The 21,231-nt window shown below is 48.3% G+C and overlaps 2 protein-coding genes across 2 annotated transcripts; both read left to right on the top strand.

Annotated features, from left to right (window-relative positions):
- The first annotated feature begins 311 nt into the window (after positions 1 to 311).
- txlna (taxilin alpha) lies at positions 312 to 9,276 on the top strand. The gene is made up of 11 exons (XM_084455656.1): positions 312 to 373; positions 1,073 to 1,278; positions 1,385 to 1,711; positions 2,143 to 2,234; positions 2,944 to 3,114; positions 4,486 to 4,680; positions 5,553 to 5,672; positions 5,888 to 5,962; positions 6,096 to 6,188; positions 6,687 to 6,782; positions 6,902 to 9,276. Exons 2-11 carry the CDS (start codon positions 1,092 to 1,094, stop codon positions 7,226 to 7,228), a joined length of 1,683 nt encoding a protein of 560 aa, XP_084311782.1. The 5' UTR covers positions 312 to 373; positions 1,073 to 1,091; the 3' UTR covers positions 7,229 to 9,276.
- A 337-nt stretch (positions 9,277 to 9,613) lies between these two features.
- eif3i (eukaryotic translation initiation factor 3, subunit I) lies at positions 9,614 to 19,067 on the top strand. Its single transcript, XM_084455352.1, has 11 exons — positions 9,614 to 9,714; positions 9,985 to 10,077; positions 11,108 to 11,195; positions 13,094 to 13,159; positions 13,283 to 13,432; positions 13,954 to 14,081; positions 14,252 to 14,362; positions 14,474 to 14,563; positions 14,665 to 14,738; positions 18,219 to 18,311; positions 18,511 to 19,067. Exons 1-11 carry the CDS (start codon positions 9,712 to 9,714, stop codon positions 18,590 to 18,592), a joined length of 978 nt encoding a protein of 325 aa, XP_084311478.1. The 5' UTR covers positions 9,614 to 9,711; the 3' UTR covers positions 18,593 to 19,067.
- The last annotated feature ends 2,164 nt before the right edge of the window (positions 19,068 to 21,231 follow it).

Genomic DNA, 21,231 nt, shown 5'->3' with positions numbered 1-21,231 from the left:
TTTCACTCCAGCATAGGTCTAACAACAGTGTTGAGCTCTACTATCCTTTCTCTACGACGGCTGCCTCACTCCTTCAACCTCCTCATGGTCTAGATAGTGAAGTCCATCTTCAAACCCTCTGTTGTCATTCTCAGATTGAATGAGATGAGTGAAATATGGTCCAAAAACACTCACGTGGTACTCAGCTAAAGAGTAAATAACGTTTACTGTCTAGAACTGTAGAAATATACAGTACAGTACATCCGCTCTGAAGAACCAATCAGAAACACTACTTCTGGCATTTCCTGTGTTAGTTGGCAGTCGGAAAATCAGCATCACAGCCACAGCACACACACACTCAGGGACAAGTGCATTGACTGAATTTGATCAAAAGGTAAATAATAGTCATCTCTTATATCCAGTAAAGAAGTAGAGCGTATTACGTTCATGAATAATGGATAAAGTGTGATATGAATTTTGGATCGGTATCTCGCTGTTAAAGCCAAGCTAGCAACAGAATGCTAACTTTCGTTACCTAGTCTGGCATGGCCAGCAACACTACCCGTTAGCCCAAGTTGCTTTATAGCACTTACAGGGGATAAACCCGTTTCACACCCTGACATTGATGGAGTTGAGATTTAACGTTATATGTCAAAAGTATTGTTAGCTAGCTAGCTATCCATACCATGGCTAACGTTAGCTATCTAGCTAACGTCATTTTAATATGGCACTAGCTAGTGCTAGTTAGCGAACGTTTACTAACGTTAGCTGACTACGAAAATGACTGGGATAGCTAACGTTATGCTAGCTATTCTTAGCTATCAAACATGTCGCAACGCGATAGCTAGCTAGCTTGTGTCACTCACTGTAATGCTATCGATGAACGTTAGTGAATGATGATACTACTGCTAGATGGTATAGCTAACGGAGCTATCTAGCACTAGCTAACTTGGAAGATTTTATTTTCAGACGATTCGTGGCGGGTGTAATAATTCAACGTGTTTATAGGAGTGGTGTCATAACTATTCTAAATCTGCTCAAAACACGTACACCATGTTAACCGGATAGTCTCAAACTACTGCTGTTATTTCAGTGCTGTTAACTAGTCAAGCATGAAGAAACAGGACACCGATGAGTCTGGCACGCAGTCAAGCGACGCAGCACTAACTAGTACGGGAGAGGTGGAGGAGGGAGCTGCGGCGGTAAAACCCGTTACAGACAGTCCCAGTCCAATTGGCACAGAGGCAGGGACGCCAACGGAAGACACGCCTCCACAGGCGGGTGAGGCGCCGACCGAAGGTAATACTGATACAGAGTTTGATAGTAGGTAAATTATTTACTATGGGTTAACTGCAACAAGACTCAACTCAGCCCTGTCCTCACCCCCACCCCCCCCCCACCCCAGCGACCGAGGCGGTCGCCCATCCTGGCACGGAGGAGGAGGAGGCAGTGTCCCTCCCCGGCCTGCCGTCCGACATGGCGGAGGAGCTGAGCAGGCAGCTGGAGGACATCCTCAACACGTACTGCCAGGAGGACAGCGGCGAGGAAGTGGGGGCCGCCCACGTGCCCAACGGCCAGGAGCACCACCACCACGGCACCGAGCTCAACGGCCTGGCCGGCGAGAGGGGGGACGGCAAGCCGGAGCTCGCCAAGGTCAACGGCGGCGGCGGCGGCGGAGGGGCAGCGAAGGAACAGAAGAAGATGCAGGAGAAGAAAAAAGTGAAAGGCCTGGGTGAGCCCCCCCGGTTTGACGGACACGCCCGCTCTATCTCAGCCCACGGGAGAGCTAGGCGGAGCTGGAGGCGCTGGGCAGAGTGCGGCCCGGTCCGTGATGTGAATAGCCTTGTGATAGACCGATGCTCCCCTTGGCTAGGTGGATCGCATGCGGTGTCGGTCTCTGAACGTCATGCAAATCCCAAGTGATGGGTATGCCTTGTGGCGAGGTGATATGGTGCTGACTCTCCCTCTCTCTCTATCTCTCTCGCTCTCTCTCTGTCTGTCTCTGTTTCTCTCTCCCTGTCGCTCTCTCTCCCTGTCTCTCTGTCTCTCGCTCTCTCTCTGTCTCTCTGTTTCTCTCTCTCTGTTTCTCTCTCTGTCTCTCTCCCTCTCTCTCTCTCTGTCTCTCTCTCTCTCTCTCTCTGTCTCTCCCTGGTGTGTTTGCAGGCAAAGAGATCACTCTGCTGATGCAGACACTGAACACACTGAGCACTCCGGACGAAAAGCTGGCAGGCCTCTGCAAGAAATACGCTGAACTGGTGAGTAACGGCCGTGTTTGGGTGTGTGCGTGCGTGCGTGTGCGTGCGTTTTTCGATCAGCCTGATGGATCCCATTTTTGCAGCCCTATGTGTCTGAAACTCCACTCGCTGGACCTTCATGCTCGCCGATAACTAAAAAGAAGCGTGCCGCCTTACGATCGACCGAGCTTATCCATAGTGGAACTCTGTGGAAGTTAGTGGGTTGATTTATAGCTGATGCAGGGATCCGTGTTACACACATGTACACACACACACACACGTGCGCGCAGAGTGACGCAGTGCAGATCTCCTCCTCTCCGACCTCTCCGAGTGGTGTGTGCACTTCCTGTGTTTGGGTAAACAGTATCAATGTGTGTGTGTGTGCGTGGACGTAATGGAGCCGGTCTGTATTGGCAGTGTGTCAGAGAGCTGTGAGCTGTGGCCTGTTTCAGTCGGCGGGGCCGGTACAGGGGGGAGGCTGTTTGTCTGTCTCTGTCTGCAGTGCTGGACTGCAGTGACCGTACCTTATAAATAATGTGTGCATCCCTGGGGGAGAAGCCACAGCCTCTGTTCCTCTTCGACAGCCCGGCCGAGACACACGCCGGCTGGATCGTCCGAGCCCTGTCCAATGAGCAGGCTCTCATTCCACTCTCATTTGTTTGTGTTGTGTGTGCGCGTGTGCACGCACGTTTGTGTGTGTGCGTGCATGTTTGTATGTGTGTGTGTGTAGTTGGAGGAGCAGAGGAACTCCCAGAAGCAGATGCGGGTCCTCCAGAAGAAGCAGAGCCAGCTGGTCCAGGAGAAGGACCTCCTGAGGACCGAGCACAGCAAGGCCATCCTGGCCCGGAGCAAGCTGGAGAGCCTGTGTCGAGAGCTGCAGAGACACAACCGCACGCTCAAGGTACACGCAACTACAGCCCCGGTACACACACACACACACACACACAGGGTATAGCAAAGACACTCTGACTGACCCCACAGACACCCCGTGTTGACATGACCACAGCGCCGCCATAACACACACCGCCCGACCGTGAGGTGACCAGACCGCAACCTGGCAGAACCATTCCTGATGGCGTGTCCTCCGTTCCCTCTCTCTCTATTTCTCTGTCTCTCTCTTTCTCCATCTCTCTCTACCTCTCTCTTTCTGTCTCTATCTCTCCCTCTCTCCCTACCTCTCTCTTTCTGTCTCTATCTCTCCCTCTCTCCCTACCTCTCTTTCTGTCTATCTCTCCCTCTCTCCCTACCTCTCTCTCTCTGTCTATCTCTCCCTCTCTCCCTACCTCTCTCTTTCTGTCTATCTGTCCCTCTCTCCCTACCTCTCTCTTTCTGTCTCTATCTCTCCCTCTCTCCCTACCTCTCTCTTTCTGTCTATCTCTCCCTCTCTCCCTACCTCTCTCTTTCTGTCTCTATCTCTCCCTCTCTCCCTACCTCTCTTTCTGTCTATCTCTCCCTCTCTCCCTACCTCTCTCTTTCTGTCTATCTCTCCCTCTCTCCCTACCTCTCTTTCTGTCTATCTCTCCCTCTCTCCCTACCTCTCTCTTTCTGTCTATCTCTCCCTCTCTCCCTACCTCTCTTTCTGTCTATCTGTCCCTCTCTCCCTACCTCTCTCTTTCTGTCTCTATCTCCCTCTCTCCCTACCTCTCTTTCTGTCTATCTCTCCCTCTCTCCCTACCTCTCTCTTTCTGTCTATCTCTCCCTCTCTCCCTACCTCTCTCTTTCTGTCTATCTCTCCCTCTCTCCCTACCTCTCTCTTTCTGTCTATCTGTCCCTCTCTCCCTACCTCTCTCTTTCTGTCTATCTCTCCCTCTCTCCCTACCTCTCTTTCTGTCTATCTCTCCCTCTCTCCCTACCTCTCTCTTTCTGTCTATCTCTCCCTCTCTCCCTACCTCTCTTTCTGTCTATCTGTCCCTCTCTCCCTACCTCTCTCTTTCTGTCTCTAACTCTCCCTCTCTCCCTACCTCTCTCTTTCTGTCTATCTCTCCCTCTCTCTTTCTGTCTCTATCTCTCTCTCTCTCCCTACCTCTCTTTCTGTCTATCTCTCCCTCTCTCCCTACCTCTCTCTTTCTGTCTCTATCTCTCCCTCTCTCCCTACCTCTCTCTTTCTGTCTATCTGTCCCTCTCTCCCTACCTCTCTCTTTCTGTCTATCTCTCCCTCTCTCCCTACCTCTCTCTTTCTGTCTCTATCTCTCCCTCTCTCCCTACCTCTCTCTTTCTGTCTATCTCTCTCTCTCTCTCTCCCTTTCTCCCTCTCCCTCTCTCTCTCCTGCAGGAGGATGGGATGCAGCGGGCGCGGGTGGAGGAGGAGAAGAGGAAGGAGGTGACGTCTCATTTCCAGGTGACGCTGAACGACATCCAGGCCCAGATGGAGCAGCACAACGAGAGGAACGCCGGCCTGCGGCAGGAGAACGGCGAGCTGGCCGACAAGCTCAAGAAGCTCATCCAGCAGTACGAGCTACGGGAGGAGGTGCGCACGTGTGTGTTTGTGTGTGCGTGTGTGTGAGAGAGAGAGTGTGTGTGTGTGTCTGTCTGCGTGAGTGTGTTTGTCTGTCTGTCTGCGTGAGAGTGTGTGTTTGTCTGTCTGTGTGAAAGTGTGTGTTTGTCTGTCTGTCTGTGTGAAAGTGTGTGTGTGTACGCGCGTCCGTGTGTGTGTCAGGGATGGCCTGAGTGCCATTTTTTAGGCTTCGAACGTCTGGCGGTGAATTGAGATTCGAATGCCAATACACAGGAGGAATTCCCAGCCGTTGGAACTTTGGGCCAGCCCTAATGTTTGTACGACTGGCTGATGTATGTGTGTTGTTTAAGAATTACTCAATTGTAGGAATCTTGCAATCAAACACACTTTCCCTCAGAAGTGAGAATTTGTTAAGTTTTAATTTGTTCAGGCCTGAAGAATGGCGGATTCAGATACAGAGAGACATACAGCAAGTCAATCGGTAGAGAATGCACAAAGGTTAGCTCCACACGCTGCCTTAAGTACAGTTCTCTGACACAAATGAACCTGATACATGGATGAATTGATAATGTTTGTCAGTCCGTTGAGACCATGTAAACTTTTAGTTACCTCCTCCTTCTAGGGCCTCCGATCATCTGCCCCTTGACCTTGAAAAATGCCATCCCTGCCTTTGCTAGTACAATGCATCATGTGTCTGTCTATCTCTCTGGACACACACAAACGCAGCCCACATTCCTTTCTCACACTTGTACCAGACACGGGACTACAGGCCTGAATTTCACAGTAATGCATAAACTGAGTATATAGTAATTATAAATTCTATTACAGTGTGTGTGTGTGTGTGTGCGCGTGTGTGTAACCCTCTTCTCTCCTCCTCCCCCCAGCACATAGACAAGGTGTTCAAGCACAAGGACCTGCAGCAGCAGCTGGTGGACGCCAAGCTCCACCAGGCTCAGGAGCTGCTGAAGGAGTCTGAGGAGCGCCACCACAGGGAGAAGGACTTCGTAAGACCCGCCCCCCTCCGACTGCTCCCATAAACACAGGATTGCCCCCAAGAAACGGTCACGCCTATGGTTTTCTTATTTTCTACATTTACCCACTCTCTCTCTCCTTCCACTCTTTCTTTGTCTCCCTCCCTCTCTCCCCCTGCTGTTTCTTGTTCCCCGTCCCTCTCTCCCTCCCTCCCCCCCCCTCTCTCTCTCTCTCTCTCTCTCTCCAGCTCCTGAAAGAGGCAGTGGAGTCCCAGAGGATGTGCGAACTGATGAAGCAGCAGGAGGTTCACCTCAAACAACAGGTGTGTGTGTGTGTGTGCGTGCATGCGTGTGTGTGTCTGATCCGAGGCTCGTTGAGGACGCGCTCTCGAACGTGCTCCGTGCCCCCCCCCCCCCCGTGACGACCTGTCCTGCCTCGTGTCTCCCTGGCTCTAGCTGTCCTTGTATACTGAGAAGTTTGAGGAGTTCCAGAACAATCTGTCCAAGAGCAACGAGGTCTTCACCACCTTCAAACAGGAGATGGAGAAGGTGAGCGAAGTGTTTGACGCCTAACATTTCCTGGTGGGAGGAGCCCCAAACCCCATGCATAGTGTGACCCCCCCCCCCTTTTTCCTGACTTTGGGTAGCGCTCTCTCTCTTCACCATACGTGTGTTTGCATCCCTGAATAATGGTCCATACATTGGGTCCACCTGCTGACTGACAGATTGTATGTGTGTGTGTGTGTGTGTGTGTGTGTGTGTGTGTGTGTTCAGATGCTGACTGACAGACTGTGTGTGTGTGTGTGTGTGTGTGTGTGTGTGTGTGTGTGTGTGTGTGTTCAGATGCTGACTGACAGACTGTGTGTGTGTGTGTGTGTGTGTGTGTGTGTGTTCAGATGCTGACTGACAGACTGTGTGTGTGTGCGTGTGTGTGTGTGTGTGTGTGTTCAGATGCTGACTGACAGACTGTGTGTGTGTGTGTGTGTGTGTGTGTGTGTGTGTGTGTGTGTGTTCAGATGCTGACTGACAGACTGTTTGTGTGTTCAGATGACTAAGAAGATCAAGAAGCTGGAGAAGGAGACCACCATGTACCGTTCCCGGTGGGAGAGCAGCAACAAGGCCCTGCTGGAGATGGCTGAGGAGGTACGCTGCTTTACCAGTGTGTGTGTGTGTGTGTGTGCACGTGTGCGCATGCATGTTTGTTTGTGCGTTCAGTGTTTCGCAGTCTGCAATCTGTGCGTGTGTGTTGTGTGTGTTTGTAGAAAACTCTGCGGGACCGGGAGTGTGACGGTCTCCAGGGGAAGGTCCAGAGGCTGGAGAAACTCTGCCGGGCGCTCCAGATCGAACGCAACGAGCTCAGCAAGAAGGTCCAGGGCCTGAGCAGCGCCGGCCTGGACGACAGCGGCCCGGACGCCCCGGTCGGCGAGCCCGGCGCCGAATCCCCTCCTCCTCCTCCTCCGCCCCCCACGGACTCCCAGGAGGAGCCCGGTCCGGAACCGGACGGCCCCTGCTCCCACTCCTGCCACTGCGGCCCGGAGCTGGACGCGGAGAGCCAGGCCTGCGCTCTGCCCCTCACCGCCCAGGAATGAGTCCTGTCGCCTGGGGAGCTCAGCTCACAGTCCCCCACCCCTCCCCACACACACACACACACACACACACACATCACCACCACCACCAATCAGCCGACCAGTCGCCAGTAAACCACTACTACAGTTGGATGTGTGGATCGCTCCAGAGCTGGAGCCACGTCCGTTATTCCGGGGTGACTCGCGGGGGATGGCATCAGTAACCGCATCTCTTGTCTGTCCGTTGGCACCGACTGACTTTGCCTCTTACCTATCGCTCCGTGTGATTCATGATAACAATAACGATGATGATGGGAAGATTGTGCCTTCTAAAAGGTTCTTGCCCTGCGTTTTTTGTGTTTTTTGTGGTTTTCGTTCTGTTCTTTTTCACTGCACTCATTCCGAAGCCTACATATCCACATTTCCTGCAAGCTCAACAGTATCACTGCACATTCACATTCCTGCGAGTTGAACAGTGTCACAGCTGCTTGCTAATATCATGTAATGAGTAGTATCTAGTGTCTCCCGTCTGGGTGTGCGCGCGCGTCTCATATGAAGGGTTTCAATTCAGAGAAGCCGCGATGTTCGGATGAACGGTCTCGGAGCCAAAGGGTCAGAGTTCATCGTCCTAGCGGAGCTCCCGTCGGTCTCAGGGCAGGTAGGCGTTCTCGCTGAAAGCATGTCAGAGGCGGCGCTGCCCTCCGCATGCAGGGCGCGGCTTCCTCATGGCTTCAGAGCAGGGGATTCGTCTAGCCCCGGGATGTTCCACCATCCTCATCGCTTCAGAGCAGGGGATTCGTCTAGCTCCGGGATGTTCCACCGTTTCTTTTTTTTCTTTCTTTTTTTCCCCCCAAGGTATTTATCATCCTAAAATCATCCTCAAATTTCAAACAACTGTTTTGCTTACGACCGGAGCGTCGACCTATTCCCAGAAGAGATACTGTACCGATTTGCGTTCCGAGAGTGGTGCGAAGGCGGCCCGCCATGCGCTCGTAGAGCGTTTGTGGAGGAAGAAGCTGTATCCTCTTTGCATTGTTTCTCTCCGATATGTTCCGCCTCTGTTTAGTTGCACAAGGTTTCTGATTTTGTAGGATATTTATTGTTTGATATAGTATCTAAGAGGTATTTTAACACTTGTGTATCTAACAAAAAAAAGCACCACTATATATATAGTATATGTCTATTTTTCTTAATCATTAATAAATTGAGATCTGTTTAGTTGCCACATTCTGTGACCAATTTGACATTCTTAACGATCCAGTCATATGCGTCTGTTACACACATTCCCCATTTATTTTTCCGCTGGCTTTTTCAGATTATGAGCACCTGTAACCTGAGGCTTGTTCCAGCTTGTCTACAACAATTTGACCATAGTGGTTATCCATGTACTCCATCCATTTGTTTCTCTGTGTATACGTGTTTGTGTGCGCGTGCGTGTGTTACCTTCTCAATAATATAGTTGCTGCTTCCCAGCTCTGCTAGTTAAGCTCGGTATCAGGTGAGCTGATAGAATGTTAAACAGGTCTCTCTATGCAACCCCCTGCCTCCCGCCACGTCCTGTGAGCGTTCCAGTGGAAGGTCTCTCCTCCTCTCTCTGTCCATGCGCTTGCGTGGTCTCATGCGTGGTCTCACAAGGACTCTCGTTCCGTGGTTGACACTGTAGTGAATGATGTACATCTTCCCTGTATTGATTCCACTAGGAACATGTGTAGTACGGTGTAAGGCTCTTGTTTATCTGAGGCTTGTGTGGATATGAAACAAGTAAGACGTTTGTGAGAGCAGACTAATATTCCAAGGGAGAGTATAAATTCATGACGTTCAGGAGAATATGTTTCCATTTTTCACTAATGTTCTTTTTCTACTGTATCAGTTTGGAGCACTGGTTAGGACCACCGAGTCTGCATCTTGAGGATTTTCAAAACACCCTGATGTCAAACTTGATTCACTAAATCCCCAGGTCAGACTCACTTTCTATATCTCTAAATCCTTGTTGGGTATTGAGATTAATTCACATTGATCAGGAACCAAAGATTGTGTTTATTTTTTGGGTTTGTCTTGCAGTACTTTTTTTCTGGCCCTGTATACTTTGTTTCTTGTTAAATAAAATATGATATTAATATGTGTGGAAGTAGTTTTTATTACTTTGGCAGGCCTGATATTGATAATGGGCTTCCCTTCTGATCCCTTTGAGTCTGTGGGCTTTGGACTGCAAAAAGGAGAGTTCATAAATGTCTGAAGTAGCTAGAATGCACAAATAGGTCAAGGATACCTCTTGCAGTAGCTTACGAGGAACGTCCCCATCACTCCAGTCAATTGACTGTGCTACACCGATTTAAACCCCAGAGGGCGCAGTCACATTTCAGAGTCATTACTTCACACAGGAAATATCTCAATTCCTCTTCCGCCTTAGCTCCGGCGCCCTGTCGCACGAGTCCGAAAGCTTTCTCTCGTTTTTGGGGAATAAGAAAGAATACAACGGATATAGTGACAAGGGGGAAGTTTCGACAATGGTGAGTTTATTGTTTAAACACGGTTGTATTGTTAATATCAATTTGGATGAGAGGTGTACACGCCTTTAACAGAACAACGAGCCTCTAGCTAGCTGGCTAACCCTCCAACAGCTGGCTAACGTAAGCTAGCTAGTAGACGAAGAAGGATAATGCGGAGAAATGGAGGGATACCGTCATCAGCAGGCCAACAATAGCCCCTCTTGCCGATAAAGTTGTATTAATGAGATAACAAAACGTTACCAGATAACCACCGGTCTTGTGTTTTTGCAGAAACCCATCTTGCTGCAGGGCCACGAGAGGTCTATCACTCAGATCAAATACAACCGCGAAGGAGACCTGCTCTTCTCCGTGGCCAAAGACACGGTGAGTGACATGATGACATGGCTACCATACCCCTAGACCTGGTCCAGGGCTACCATACCCCTAGACCTGGTCCATGGCTACCATATACCCCTAGACCTGGTCCAGGGCTACCATACCCCTAGACCTGGTCCAGGGCTACCATACCCCTAGACCTGGTCCAGGGCGATATCTAGACAGATAACGCCCTGTTACTCTCAATGCAATTTGCCTATGAAAGCGCTTCATCGGCCCGGTCGTCCGAGTCTACAGACAAAACCGTTTCGTTACTCACCAAAGAAAACACATCGTTGGAAAGATGAAAGCCTTTTCTCCTAAGTCGCTACAGTTTGTAGTCCCCCACCTTTCAAATAAAAGGCAAATTTGTACACTTAAATGTTTTATATCTACAGCGCATCGACTGTCTTCTTCTACCGGCGAATCGGCGCTCTCCGCTTTGTTTAGCCTACTCACTGCTGCCCCCCATGTCGGGGATGATGCATTACATCTTAAAGTCTCTCAACACCATTTAAGATGTAATGCATCATCCCCGACATGGGGGGCAGCAGTGAGTAGGCTAAACAAAGAGGAGAGGGCCGATTCGCCGGTAGAAGAAGACAGTCGATGCGCTGTGGATATAAAACATTTAAGTGTACAAATTTGCCTTTTATTTAAAAGGTGGGGGACTACAAACTGTAGCGACTTACGAGAAAAGGCTTTCATCTTTCCAACGATGTGTTTACTTTGGTGAGTAACGAAACGGTTTTGTCTGTAGACTCGGACGACCGGGCAGATGAAGCGCTTTCATAGGCAAATTGCATTGAGAGTAACAGGGCGTTATCCGTAGGATATCGCCCTGGACCAGGTCTACCATACCCCATGTAGAGGGAGAGGGTCCGATGCTAGCATTAGGATGCTAATAGCTATTCAAGATACACATTCACATTGCGCGTACACAAAGGAGCATCCCTGATGATGTGATAAAAGCAGGTTGTTTTTGTGCACCACCCTGTGTTTTTGACTGATGTATGTCCATTTATATTTTAATTCGCAGGTCGCCAACGTGTGGTACTCTGTCAACGGAGAGAGACTCGGGACTTACAATGGCCACACTGGAGCTGTGTGGTGTGTCGACTGTGACTGTATCCTTGTCGTGGGATAGCAATGTCCACGATGAACACCGATGCTTTGAGAGGGAGGTTGACAACGGGGGCTTTGGAGAAGAGATCTCTCACTTAGTATTGATGCATGATATCCAGGGACACACACACCCACAGTCATTCACACAGAGCATGAGCGAGTGAGTGTGTCTTGATCAATGTTTCCTGTGGAACTGATCTCTTGGTGTGGTGGTGTGTGAAAAATAGAGTCAGATTTCAAAACCAAAGCTTGGGATCGGAGACCGCCCTTCTTCCTCCCTTGTTCCTCTCTCCTGTCCCCTTCCTTCTCCTCTCTCCTCTCTTGCGCTCCTCTCAACAACCTCTCTCTCCTCTTCTCTCGCACCTGTGCCTCCACTCTGTGTCTGTGCCACGGTCCTGTCCTCTCCTACCACAATCCCTGCCTCTGCATAAAAAAACAATTAATTGAAGAGTAGGCCTATAAAGATGGAACTTATCTCGTAAGGCTGACAAAGTCCTACAGCTTAAAATGTAATTAATTACATGTAACTGGATGGGATAAAACAGTAAACCCACAGGCACTTAATAAATGATATGGTTTATAAACATTTTAATCATATGTATTGTAGGTTACCATTATAACAGCAGCTGTAGATTTTTTTTTAAAAGGTAAAGCTAGTCTTTAAACATGTCTAAATAATATGTTGCTTTTTCTGTTATTTTGATTGGCACTTTTTAGGTGGCTGGAGGAACTTTAACGCAAGCTAGTGTTAGTTCAGCCAGCCAAAAAGACGGTCGCACAATCCATCAGGCAGCGCTGCGCCTGACTCGCACGAAGGTTGCAGAACCTACTCGCGCTTGTGGTGTTTGTCTCCTTGACAACGCTCGCTTGAAGGGCTGACCGACTGACAGACAGCAGCACGTAGCTCAAATGGAGCAGGCTCCGCTTCGCACAAACTGTATTTTCAGATAACGTTACGTAACGTTAGCAACACAAGGCCAATTTATCATATGCATTTTTTACTTGTCCGATCAGACACCTGCATGAGGCATTCCTCTTGCCAGAACAGAGTTTACTGGTCCCTGGGAAGCAGGCAAAACTGTTAGCCTACTACAGGTAGCTTGCCTTGTTCCTTAATCTCCGGTGTAGCCGGCAATAACCTAGCCTACCTGGCTGGTCTCATCATTCTCCTCTCTCTTCCTCTTCAATAACCTAGCCTACCTGACTGGTCTCATCATTCTCCTCTCTCTTCCTCTTCAAAAATCGTCATGTCCATCTGGAAAATTGTATTGATATATTAGGTTATAGGATCCGCTAGTTGTCATCAGGGAATTATAAAACCAAAGGCTTTACCAACGTGCTTGAGATGGGCAGGAGCTGTCGGCACGTCTAACTGTAGCTATAACGGCACTTATACTACTAACATAAATGTATTTTAGACAGGCTAGGCTAGGCATTTTGAGGAGTAGGCCTAGGTGCCAGCAATGGCCCAATTCAAACACTGGTTAACTCTATGGTATTTGAGTGTCAATAGCCTACCTATCTTTCGTTGTAACCTCATGCCGCTCACTGAAGAAAAAATCCCTTCATGCGCCGAGTCTTCCGATCACCTCAGAAAGGAGCGGCACAGAGCGCGCGGCCTATAGGCTCTTATTAGAGTTGTAAATAAATAGTCCTAATGTGGGCGTGACAGTGGTTTTGAAAGCGCATTTAGGCAGAAATATTTAGAAAGTTTAAGATGTTTAATTTAAGACTTTTATATATATAGCCATATACATAGCCTAATTTGTATTATTGTTTTTTGTATCAAGTGTTTGGTGTGGCAGCAAGGATCTTGCCGTGGCGGTGCGCCACGGTAAAACCTTACCAGCGGAAACACTGGTCTTGATGAATTGTTGGTTTTCCTGAACGGTTATCTCAGGGGACACCAAGAACGTTTTGACAGGTTCGGCAGACAACAGCTGTAGACTATGGGACTGTGAGACAGGTGAGGAGACAGAGGTTTGAGAATGTTCCAGTGACTGAAGGTTGTGTGTGTGTGTGTGTTTATGTGTGTCCCCATGTGTATCTGTTGCCTGCCGTACTCACCAGTCCCGCCTCCCTCCCCCAGGTAAACAGCTCGCCCTGCTGCAGACCAGCTCGGCAGTCAGGACGTGCGGCTTCGACTTCAGCGGCAACATCATCATGTTCTCCACAGACAAGCAGATGGGCTACCAGTGTTTCCTCAACTACTTCGACCTCCGGGACCCCCAGCAGATCGGTACACCCCCCATCCCGTAGTCTCCCAGACCTCCGCCCCAAAGACCCCCAGACCTCCGCCCCAGAGACCCCAGACCTCCACCCCAGAGACCCCCAGACCTCCGCCCCAGAGACCCCCAGACCTCCACCCCAGAGACCCCCAGACCTCCGCCCCAGAGACCCCCAGACCTCCGCCCCAGAGACCCCCAGACCTCCGCCCCAGAGACCCCCAGACCTCCGCCCCAGAGACCCCCAGACCTCCGCCCCAGAGACCCCCAGACGTCCGCCCCAGAGACCCCCAGACCCCTGCTCCAGAGACCCCCGCCCCAGACACCCCCAGAGACCCCGAGACCCCCGCCCCAGAGACCCCCAGACCCCCACCTCAGAGACCCCCCGTCCCAGAGACCCCCAGACCCCCGCCCCAGGGTCCCCCAGACCTTTTACCATTCTGACCCTCAGTGGTAAAAGTTCCTTGTTGGTCAAGATGAGATGACTGAAGTAAGTGTGTGTGTGCGCGCATTTCTCTCGTTCCCTGCGGCGTAGAGGACAACCAGCCGTACCTGACTGTTCCCTGCAACGAGTCCAAGATCACCAGCGCAGTGTGGGGGCCTCTGGGCGAGTTTGTCATCGCCGGACACGAGAACGGAGAGATCAACCAGTTCAGCGCCAAGGTACACCAACACACCACTGTTTTACAAATACTTTCTCTTTCACAGCAGCTCTCTCTCTCTGTCTCTCTCTCTCTCTCGTCCAGCTGAATGATAAAATGCACAATGGAGCTGCCCCCCCTCCTTTAATTTAAATGCTGCATCAATTAAGTTTTGATTGTGTGTGCGTCCAGTCAGGGGAGGTCCTGAAGAAGGTGAAGGAGCACACAAAGCAGATCAACGACATCCAGACGTCCGTGGACCTCACCATGGTCATCACCGCGTCCAAGGACAACCACGCCAAGGTGGACACAGGCCCCTCCCCTTGCGTCTTCATTCTGGTCTCTGCCACTAGCCCTGGGTCTGACGTGTGTGTGTGTGTGTGCGCGCGCGTGTGTGTGTGTTTCTCCTCACAGCTGTTTGACTCCACGTCCCTGGATCACATCAAGACCTTCAAGACGGAGAGACCCGTCAACTCTGCTGCCATCTCGCCCATCATGGATCACGTAAGAAACACCCGCCTCTCCGTCCCTCACACACACACACACGTGATGGTGTCCTAGCTAACCTTAACCCCCTGTGTATGGTGTGTGTGTGTGTGTTTTAGGTGGTGATGGGAGGAGGTCAGGAGGCCATGGAGGTCACCACCACCTCCACCAGGATTGGCAAGTTCGAGGCTAGGTGAGAGAGAGAGGCACGATGCTTTGCAGCCACGCCCCTTGCTGCTCTAAAATCACTGTGACCCAATTAACAATTAAAGCAAACTGTCAATTAACAGCTTACATCATCAGGAAAAAATCTAGGATTAATACCGACTATTTTAGTGTCTATTATTAGTTTTAGAGAACTCCCCCAAGAAAAATAGTTCCTAAAACTGTCTCGTTGCTATGGAGTTTCAAATGGTGATCCTATTCCCTGGAGGAACAGAGATGACATCCAATAGTTAACATGGGTTTGGAACCATAACTGAAATGGAAAGTGTCTGTTACCTTTTCTTTCAGCAATGTTTCCTACCCCTGAATACGACCTAGCCCAATGAGCTGTAGCTACGCACATAAAGCAGTACTGTACCTGATATCACTGGCTAGCCATGTACGAAGTGTAGGCTACTGCATATTTGCTGTACAAAATATCAATTGTCCAGTTGTCAAAATTAATTTAACAAACATTTCATGATGGCCAGACAATGAGGTCATTGTCCCCAAATCAATAACTTTTTTCCTCATCGACGTCAAATATGCATGGTATATCACCGTCAGTCGTAGCCTCATGTGCCATGATAAGTGAAGGGACGGATTAAAATCCAGGATTTGCGATTGATTTTTACATACTGTACCAATCACTTTACTAGCTCTATCTTGGAAAAATAATAATCGGCAAAAGAATAATACTGCGTGCATAATCAGAGATGGAGGCTAGTGCACGCGGCTGTGGACCCACAGGCTACAGACCCCGCCAGCCAACTGTGACGTCTCATACGTCCAATAGGTGGTGCTATAATGCCACCCATTATATCTGGTCACCGGGTCGATGGTAGCCTAGTCTTGCATAGCCAGACCTATCTCTACACTTTGGCTGCGTTCCGAATCGCATACTTCTACTTCTTACTACCAGTGCCTACTACAGCTGCCCTTAGAAAGTACGTACTTTGCAAGCAGTAGGTATCCAATTGGGACATACTACCTTGTCATAACATTGCGCCTTGAAATTTGCCCACATCCGTCCCTGTCCATAACGCGACATTCGTCTACAGCTGTCACGACTTGCACATGTGACACACATTTCCGCTGCGCACAGGATTGTGGGTCAGAATAGTCAGAAAAGCCTGCTGGCTTGCATACTGCAAAATACGACCGGATGTAGTAGGACATCCTGGTATTTTTGCCATACTGCATGTGGCATACTATGTATTGGGACATACTACATCCTGTTTTGGCATACTATATAGTAGGGTAGTATGCGATTCGGAACGCAGCCTTTGTTTACGCTGTGTCAATGCGGATTCAGCTGGCTTGCTTGCTGCTAATGCCAGTTAGCGAGCTAGTTTACAGAGCTCTCTAGGTAAAGATACTGTGATATTGCGATATTCCCCCCCAATTAATTGAGCAGTTTGGTGCACTGTAAGCAAAGCCAGACAGCTCTTCGGCAGCCTGCAGGCAGAGACAACACTCGCTGATGTGATGCACATGGTTCAAGATTAGGCCTGGGTATCGAGTCAAATTTCAAGAATCGATTCGATTCACAAGGTTCAGAATCGATTATCACGATTCGATTCAATATCAATTCGGTTAGTGTTACTAAAACCTGTTTTTGCAACATAAACAATAACAATAGCTACCGTAAGTAGTTCCGCTTCCTGAATCCCTGCTGGGGATTGATCTACACACGCTTCAATACAAGTCAATGGAATTCATAAAATGATCAATAAAACCCTACTCTGCGGCGAATTTGATGTCAGAACACCGACGGACACCAATTACCCCCTCGGTGAGCTTCTTGTCTTTGAAATCGAGAGTTTAACATGTTTTTTAATGATTTTTCAAGGTGCCCACCCACATCCATTGTATGACCAAAACGGTGGTAGAGCAATTCAGACTTTCTCAAAAGTGCTAGTTTTGTCAACTTTTTGATCTGAACCATTGTATATGATCATAAGTAACCTTAAAACAGGGCTAAACATGAATTTTCCCTTTACTACTCCTTTAAAGGAGAAGGCTCTTTTTCGACAACCTGGACCTTATTTACGGCATATTATAAGACGTTTGACTCACCGAGATAACTTAGATGTAATTCGGAGGCCTGTAGAAGAAATTAAAAATCCAGCGCGAGCCAAGTATATCCATGTAATGGCGGCGGACGGGGCACCGAGAATGCAGCTTCTAAAAAAAATAATTTTCTGCCGCGAAACGGTTTTCATCAATCTATTTTTATGAATCGCTAGTTGTGCTTCCATAGAGCGAGGGATTGGTGTGTTTTTCACATGCCTCTGTAATATGGTCTTTAGAAACGGAATAAAGCTTCCCCACTTGCTCCAGCACGCATCCGCACAGCGCGCAGACTGGCTATTCTCCGTCTGTAGGCTACACTCACGGCATATTTTTTTCATGCCCAAAAAATTTTACAATTCTACTTTTGTTTTAATCTTATATCAAAGTATATACTTTCTTATTTCCTGGAAAACGGTAGATCATGTGCAATTACGACAACAGGTACCTTCGATTGAATCTGTCTAAAGTTCTTAAAACCCGTCCACTTGTCAATGTTCCAATCAAATTACAATGTTCCAATCAAAACTAAACATTATGTCCCACCCTCATAGCTTGTTTGCGTCGGAAATACGTCAAAACTACGGAAGTTAGATGATCTCAAACGTCCGTTTCTGTGCGACTTTAAGATCAGTGATGGAATATTGGCATTCGAATGTGTCAGTAGCCAACACATTTGGGCTTTTATGGTCAAATTTTTTTCACATTTCGTGTCATTTCAAATGAGCTATTGATGTGTCATCACTAATGACAGTGAGTAGAGTAGACACCTTGTTCCCAACACAAGAGGGAGAGATGGGGAGAGGCACAGGCAAGTGACTGTAGATGTTTACAAACATCAGTACTTTTGTATTTAACAGCTTTGGGGTGAATTCCTAATGTCATATTTTTAATAATGCACCAGGTTCGACTTCCAGTACAATTACAGCTTTTGTTCTGATAATCTTTTTCATATCCAAGAAATATTTGTATTAATTAAGTAACTAACTAAACACATTTCATTTTGAATCTAATTCTGCCCACAGCATGTTTTTGAAAGCAATACTATCACCATTCTGGGAGGGGGATTGGTCCTTGCCATTTTCAACAGTTTCAGGCTTTCAGCCATTAACAATACCAATAGTTCATATGCATTTGCTGTCAAATGTCAATATAATACTAGCATTGATGTGTTGCATAACTAGGCAGTCATCTAATTCAGGTTACAGCTCAAAAAAACAGTTTTAGTAACACTAACAGAATCGATATTGAATCAAATTGAATTGTGATAATCGATTCTGAACCTTGTGAATCGGAATCGAATCGATTCTTGAAATTGGAATTGATACCCAGCCCTAGTTGGAACTACCTGTTGTATAACAGCCTTTAACCCACCGTCTTCTTGTCCTTCCTCCAGGTTCTTCCATGCTGCTTATGAAGAGGAGTTCGGCAGGGTCAAGGGTCACTTCGGCCCCATTAACTGTGTGGCATTCCATCCCGACGGCAAGAGGTGAGCCGTGCATCCTGCCACGTCTGATCCATGTCACCGTGACGCTCCGTTGAGAGAATTTCATGGTGCCGCGTCTTGACCTCCCCCCCCCCCCTCTCTCTCTCTCTCTCTCTTCCCCCTCTCCCCCCCCCCTCTCTCTCCCTCTCTTTCCCCCCTCTCTCTTCCTCTCTCTCTCTCTCTCCCTGGTTCCTCCCCGCAGCTACAGCAGTGGAGGAGAGGACGGATACACAAGGATTCACTACTTCGATCCCCATTACTTTGACTTTGAGCTGGAGGCTTAAACACTGACGCTCTCCGTCAACGTCTCAACACCTGAGCCCAGTGACCCAGACCCGCACTCAGGCAGACAGACTTCCAGGCTCCGGCCAGGGGAGAATCACCGGGGTGCGTCTCGGTAGCTCAGCCCGGCCTCCTCTCCTCGTCTCCTTCCCTTCGCCTGAGCCGATCTGAAAACTAAGAGTGTAGGTGAAAGCAACATGGCAGATGGTTGCCAAGGATATTATTTCACCTGTCCAGCTCTTTTAGATCAGTGCAGAGGAAGGAAAGGAGACCAGAAGAGGTGGCCGTGTTCGAGTATTGACATGCACCCCTGTGACCGCATTCCCGGGAATGACTCAACCAAATTCCCCCCCGAAAGATGTTTCCTTAACAGCATAGAATTTCTCCTTTTTTTTCTGTTGGTTTCAAATTGTGACTAACTCCACACACCACAATCCCAGATTGTATTTAATCTGATTCTCTGAATAAATGGAATTTGAATTATGAAGTTGTCCTGTTTCTATATGAAGATTATATGTATGTCAAATTGTACCTTTAGACCATCCATGGTCAAATGCTTGTCTCTTGAGTTTTTTAAAAGTTGTTTTAACTTAAGGTAAGAAGAATAAGAAGTTCTATTCTGAGTACCCAGAAGCTCTCGCTATGGTAAGATCTTCTGGGAATATGATAGGATATTGGTGGATAATCGGATTTTCAACCAGATGGTGATTGGCCAGTGCAGATAGTGGGCTGTGCGGAGAGGCTGATTTGGCCTCTAATTGTTGACTGACTGCAGATTTTCACTCGTTAGCAAATGGTAAAAGGACTGCACTTATAGCGCTTTTCCACCTTAGCGGCACTCAAAGTGCTTTACAATGGCCTCTCGTTCACCCATGGTAGCTGCCATGCAAGGTGCTAACCTGCTCATTGGGAGCAATTTGGGGTTAGGTGTCTTACTCAAGGACACTTCGACATGTGGACAGTCGGAGCTGGGATTCGAACCGCTGACCCTTCGATCATTGAACAACCCACTCTACCAACTGAGCTACAGCAGCCCTCGAGCAGTATTGCTTGTCATTGTATTTGATCTTGGTGTGGGTTGGAGCGCATATGCTCTCGAGGAAGCTGATGTGTGACGACTGTCTGTACTCCTGGTTGTTACTTACCAGCTTCAGTGCCCAGTCAACGTAGCCCTGATCATGGCTGACCTGTTCCACGCACGTGATTTCTCCTTAGCTTTGTTGGTCCACCTCTTGTATGTCGTGACGACAGGCTTGGAGAGTTTCAGTTTCTGCCTGTATCCAGGGATCAGGTGGACGATGGCGTGGTCAGAGTGGCCCAGTGCAGCATGGGAGATGGCGTGGTAGGCGTTGGTTAGTGTGGTGTAACAGTGGTCCAGGGTTCTCCCTGGTTGGGCATTTTATCTGCTGGCGGTATTTGGGGAGTTCGATCCATTCAAATTTGTATGACCCTTCCCTCGACTCAAATTAAAAAACAATAACCCTCCCTTGGACTAAAATTTAAAAAGCATGACCCTCCCCTGTTTTCCTCCAGTGACCCCCTCCTATACATTTTGAGCGTTCCCTAATGTTTCTGGTGGCGCGCGTTTGTACAACCGTCTGTATGCATGAAACTCTGGAAGGGCATAGCATGGATCAACTTAGAACCCAGTTTCTTGGTTTGTCCATTCACCTCCATTCATTTTTTGGACTAGGATAACGCAAAAACTACCAGAGCGATTTTCATGACACTCGGTGGAAGAGTGCAGCATGGGCCAACTTGGGACCCATTAAATGTTGGAGCGGATCCGAATCAGGGGGCAGGTCCATGAGCCTACCAAACATGGCTAGCAATTCACCTCCATTTTTTGAAAAATTCCTTCAATTCATCATCAATGGAGGGAATTGAAGTAGCCATATCTTGACGTAGGAAGGTCAGACGGGGTTTAGACTGGAATAGAGATCTTGACCTAACGAATGCGTCAGAATGCAGAGTCACAAAATGCATTCATGGGCGGAGGTCTGTGCTTTCTGTGCACCATTTCTAGTTGTAATTGTTTTTCAGAGATGCATCTGAAGGGTAGTTATGATGTGGCTACTCTTGAGTGTGAGTCAAATTGGCCTACTGGTTGCCTTTTCCTGCTGATTTATTCAGTTGAGCTGAGTAAATCAAAGAAAAATTCAAAGCTTACTAATTGAATAATCCATCCATGTGGGCTTTGGAAAATATAGGTCAACACAGTAAGCCTTTCTGTTATGTTTTAAGGTCTCCATCCTGTATTTTCCCTCTATTGAAACATGGACTGACCTCACACTGTGATGTTTGATCAATGATGATCAGTTACCTACAGATTGCCAAAGCAACTTAATTCATATAAAAAAAATATAGCTCCATGTAGTAAAAGACAATACTGCCTAACAGTAAAAGGTTCATTGTTGGCGGCCCTTAGTTACTTTACTATTTGTCCTTCATTCAGGTCTTTGTTAATAGTCTGATTCATCGACTACTGTGCCTCACACCTGGATGCGCAAATATGAGCACATGTGCATCAGAAAGAGCGTTCTTGGTCTCTTGTCACATCATGAAATCGATGTAGAGATAAACAGGATGTGCAACTCTTTTGATGTGGTAGTAAATTGTTAGGCCTGCCCAACACTTGGGT

This window comes from Borostomias antarcticus (assembly GCF_949987555.1).
Source record: "Borostomias antarcticus genome assembly, chromosome: 21".
Taxonomy (NCBI): domain Eukaryota; kingdom Metazoa; phylum Chordata; class Actinopteri; order Stomiiformes; family Stomiidae; genus Borostomias; species Borostomias antarcticus.
The sequence above is the reverse complement of the archived record's forward strand: the minus strand, read 5'-3'. Positions and strand labels throughout refer to the sequence as shown.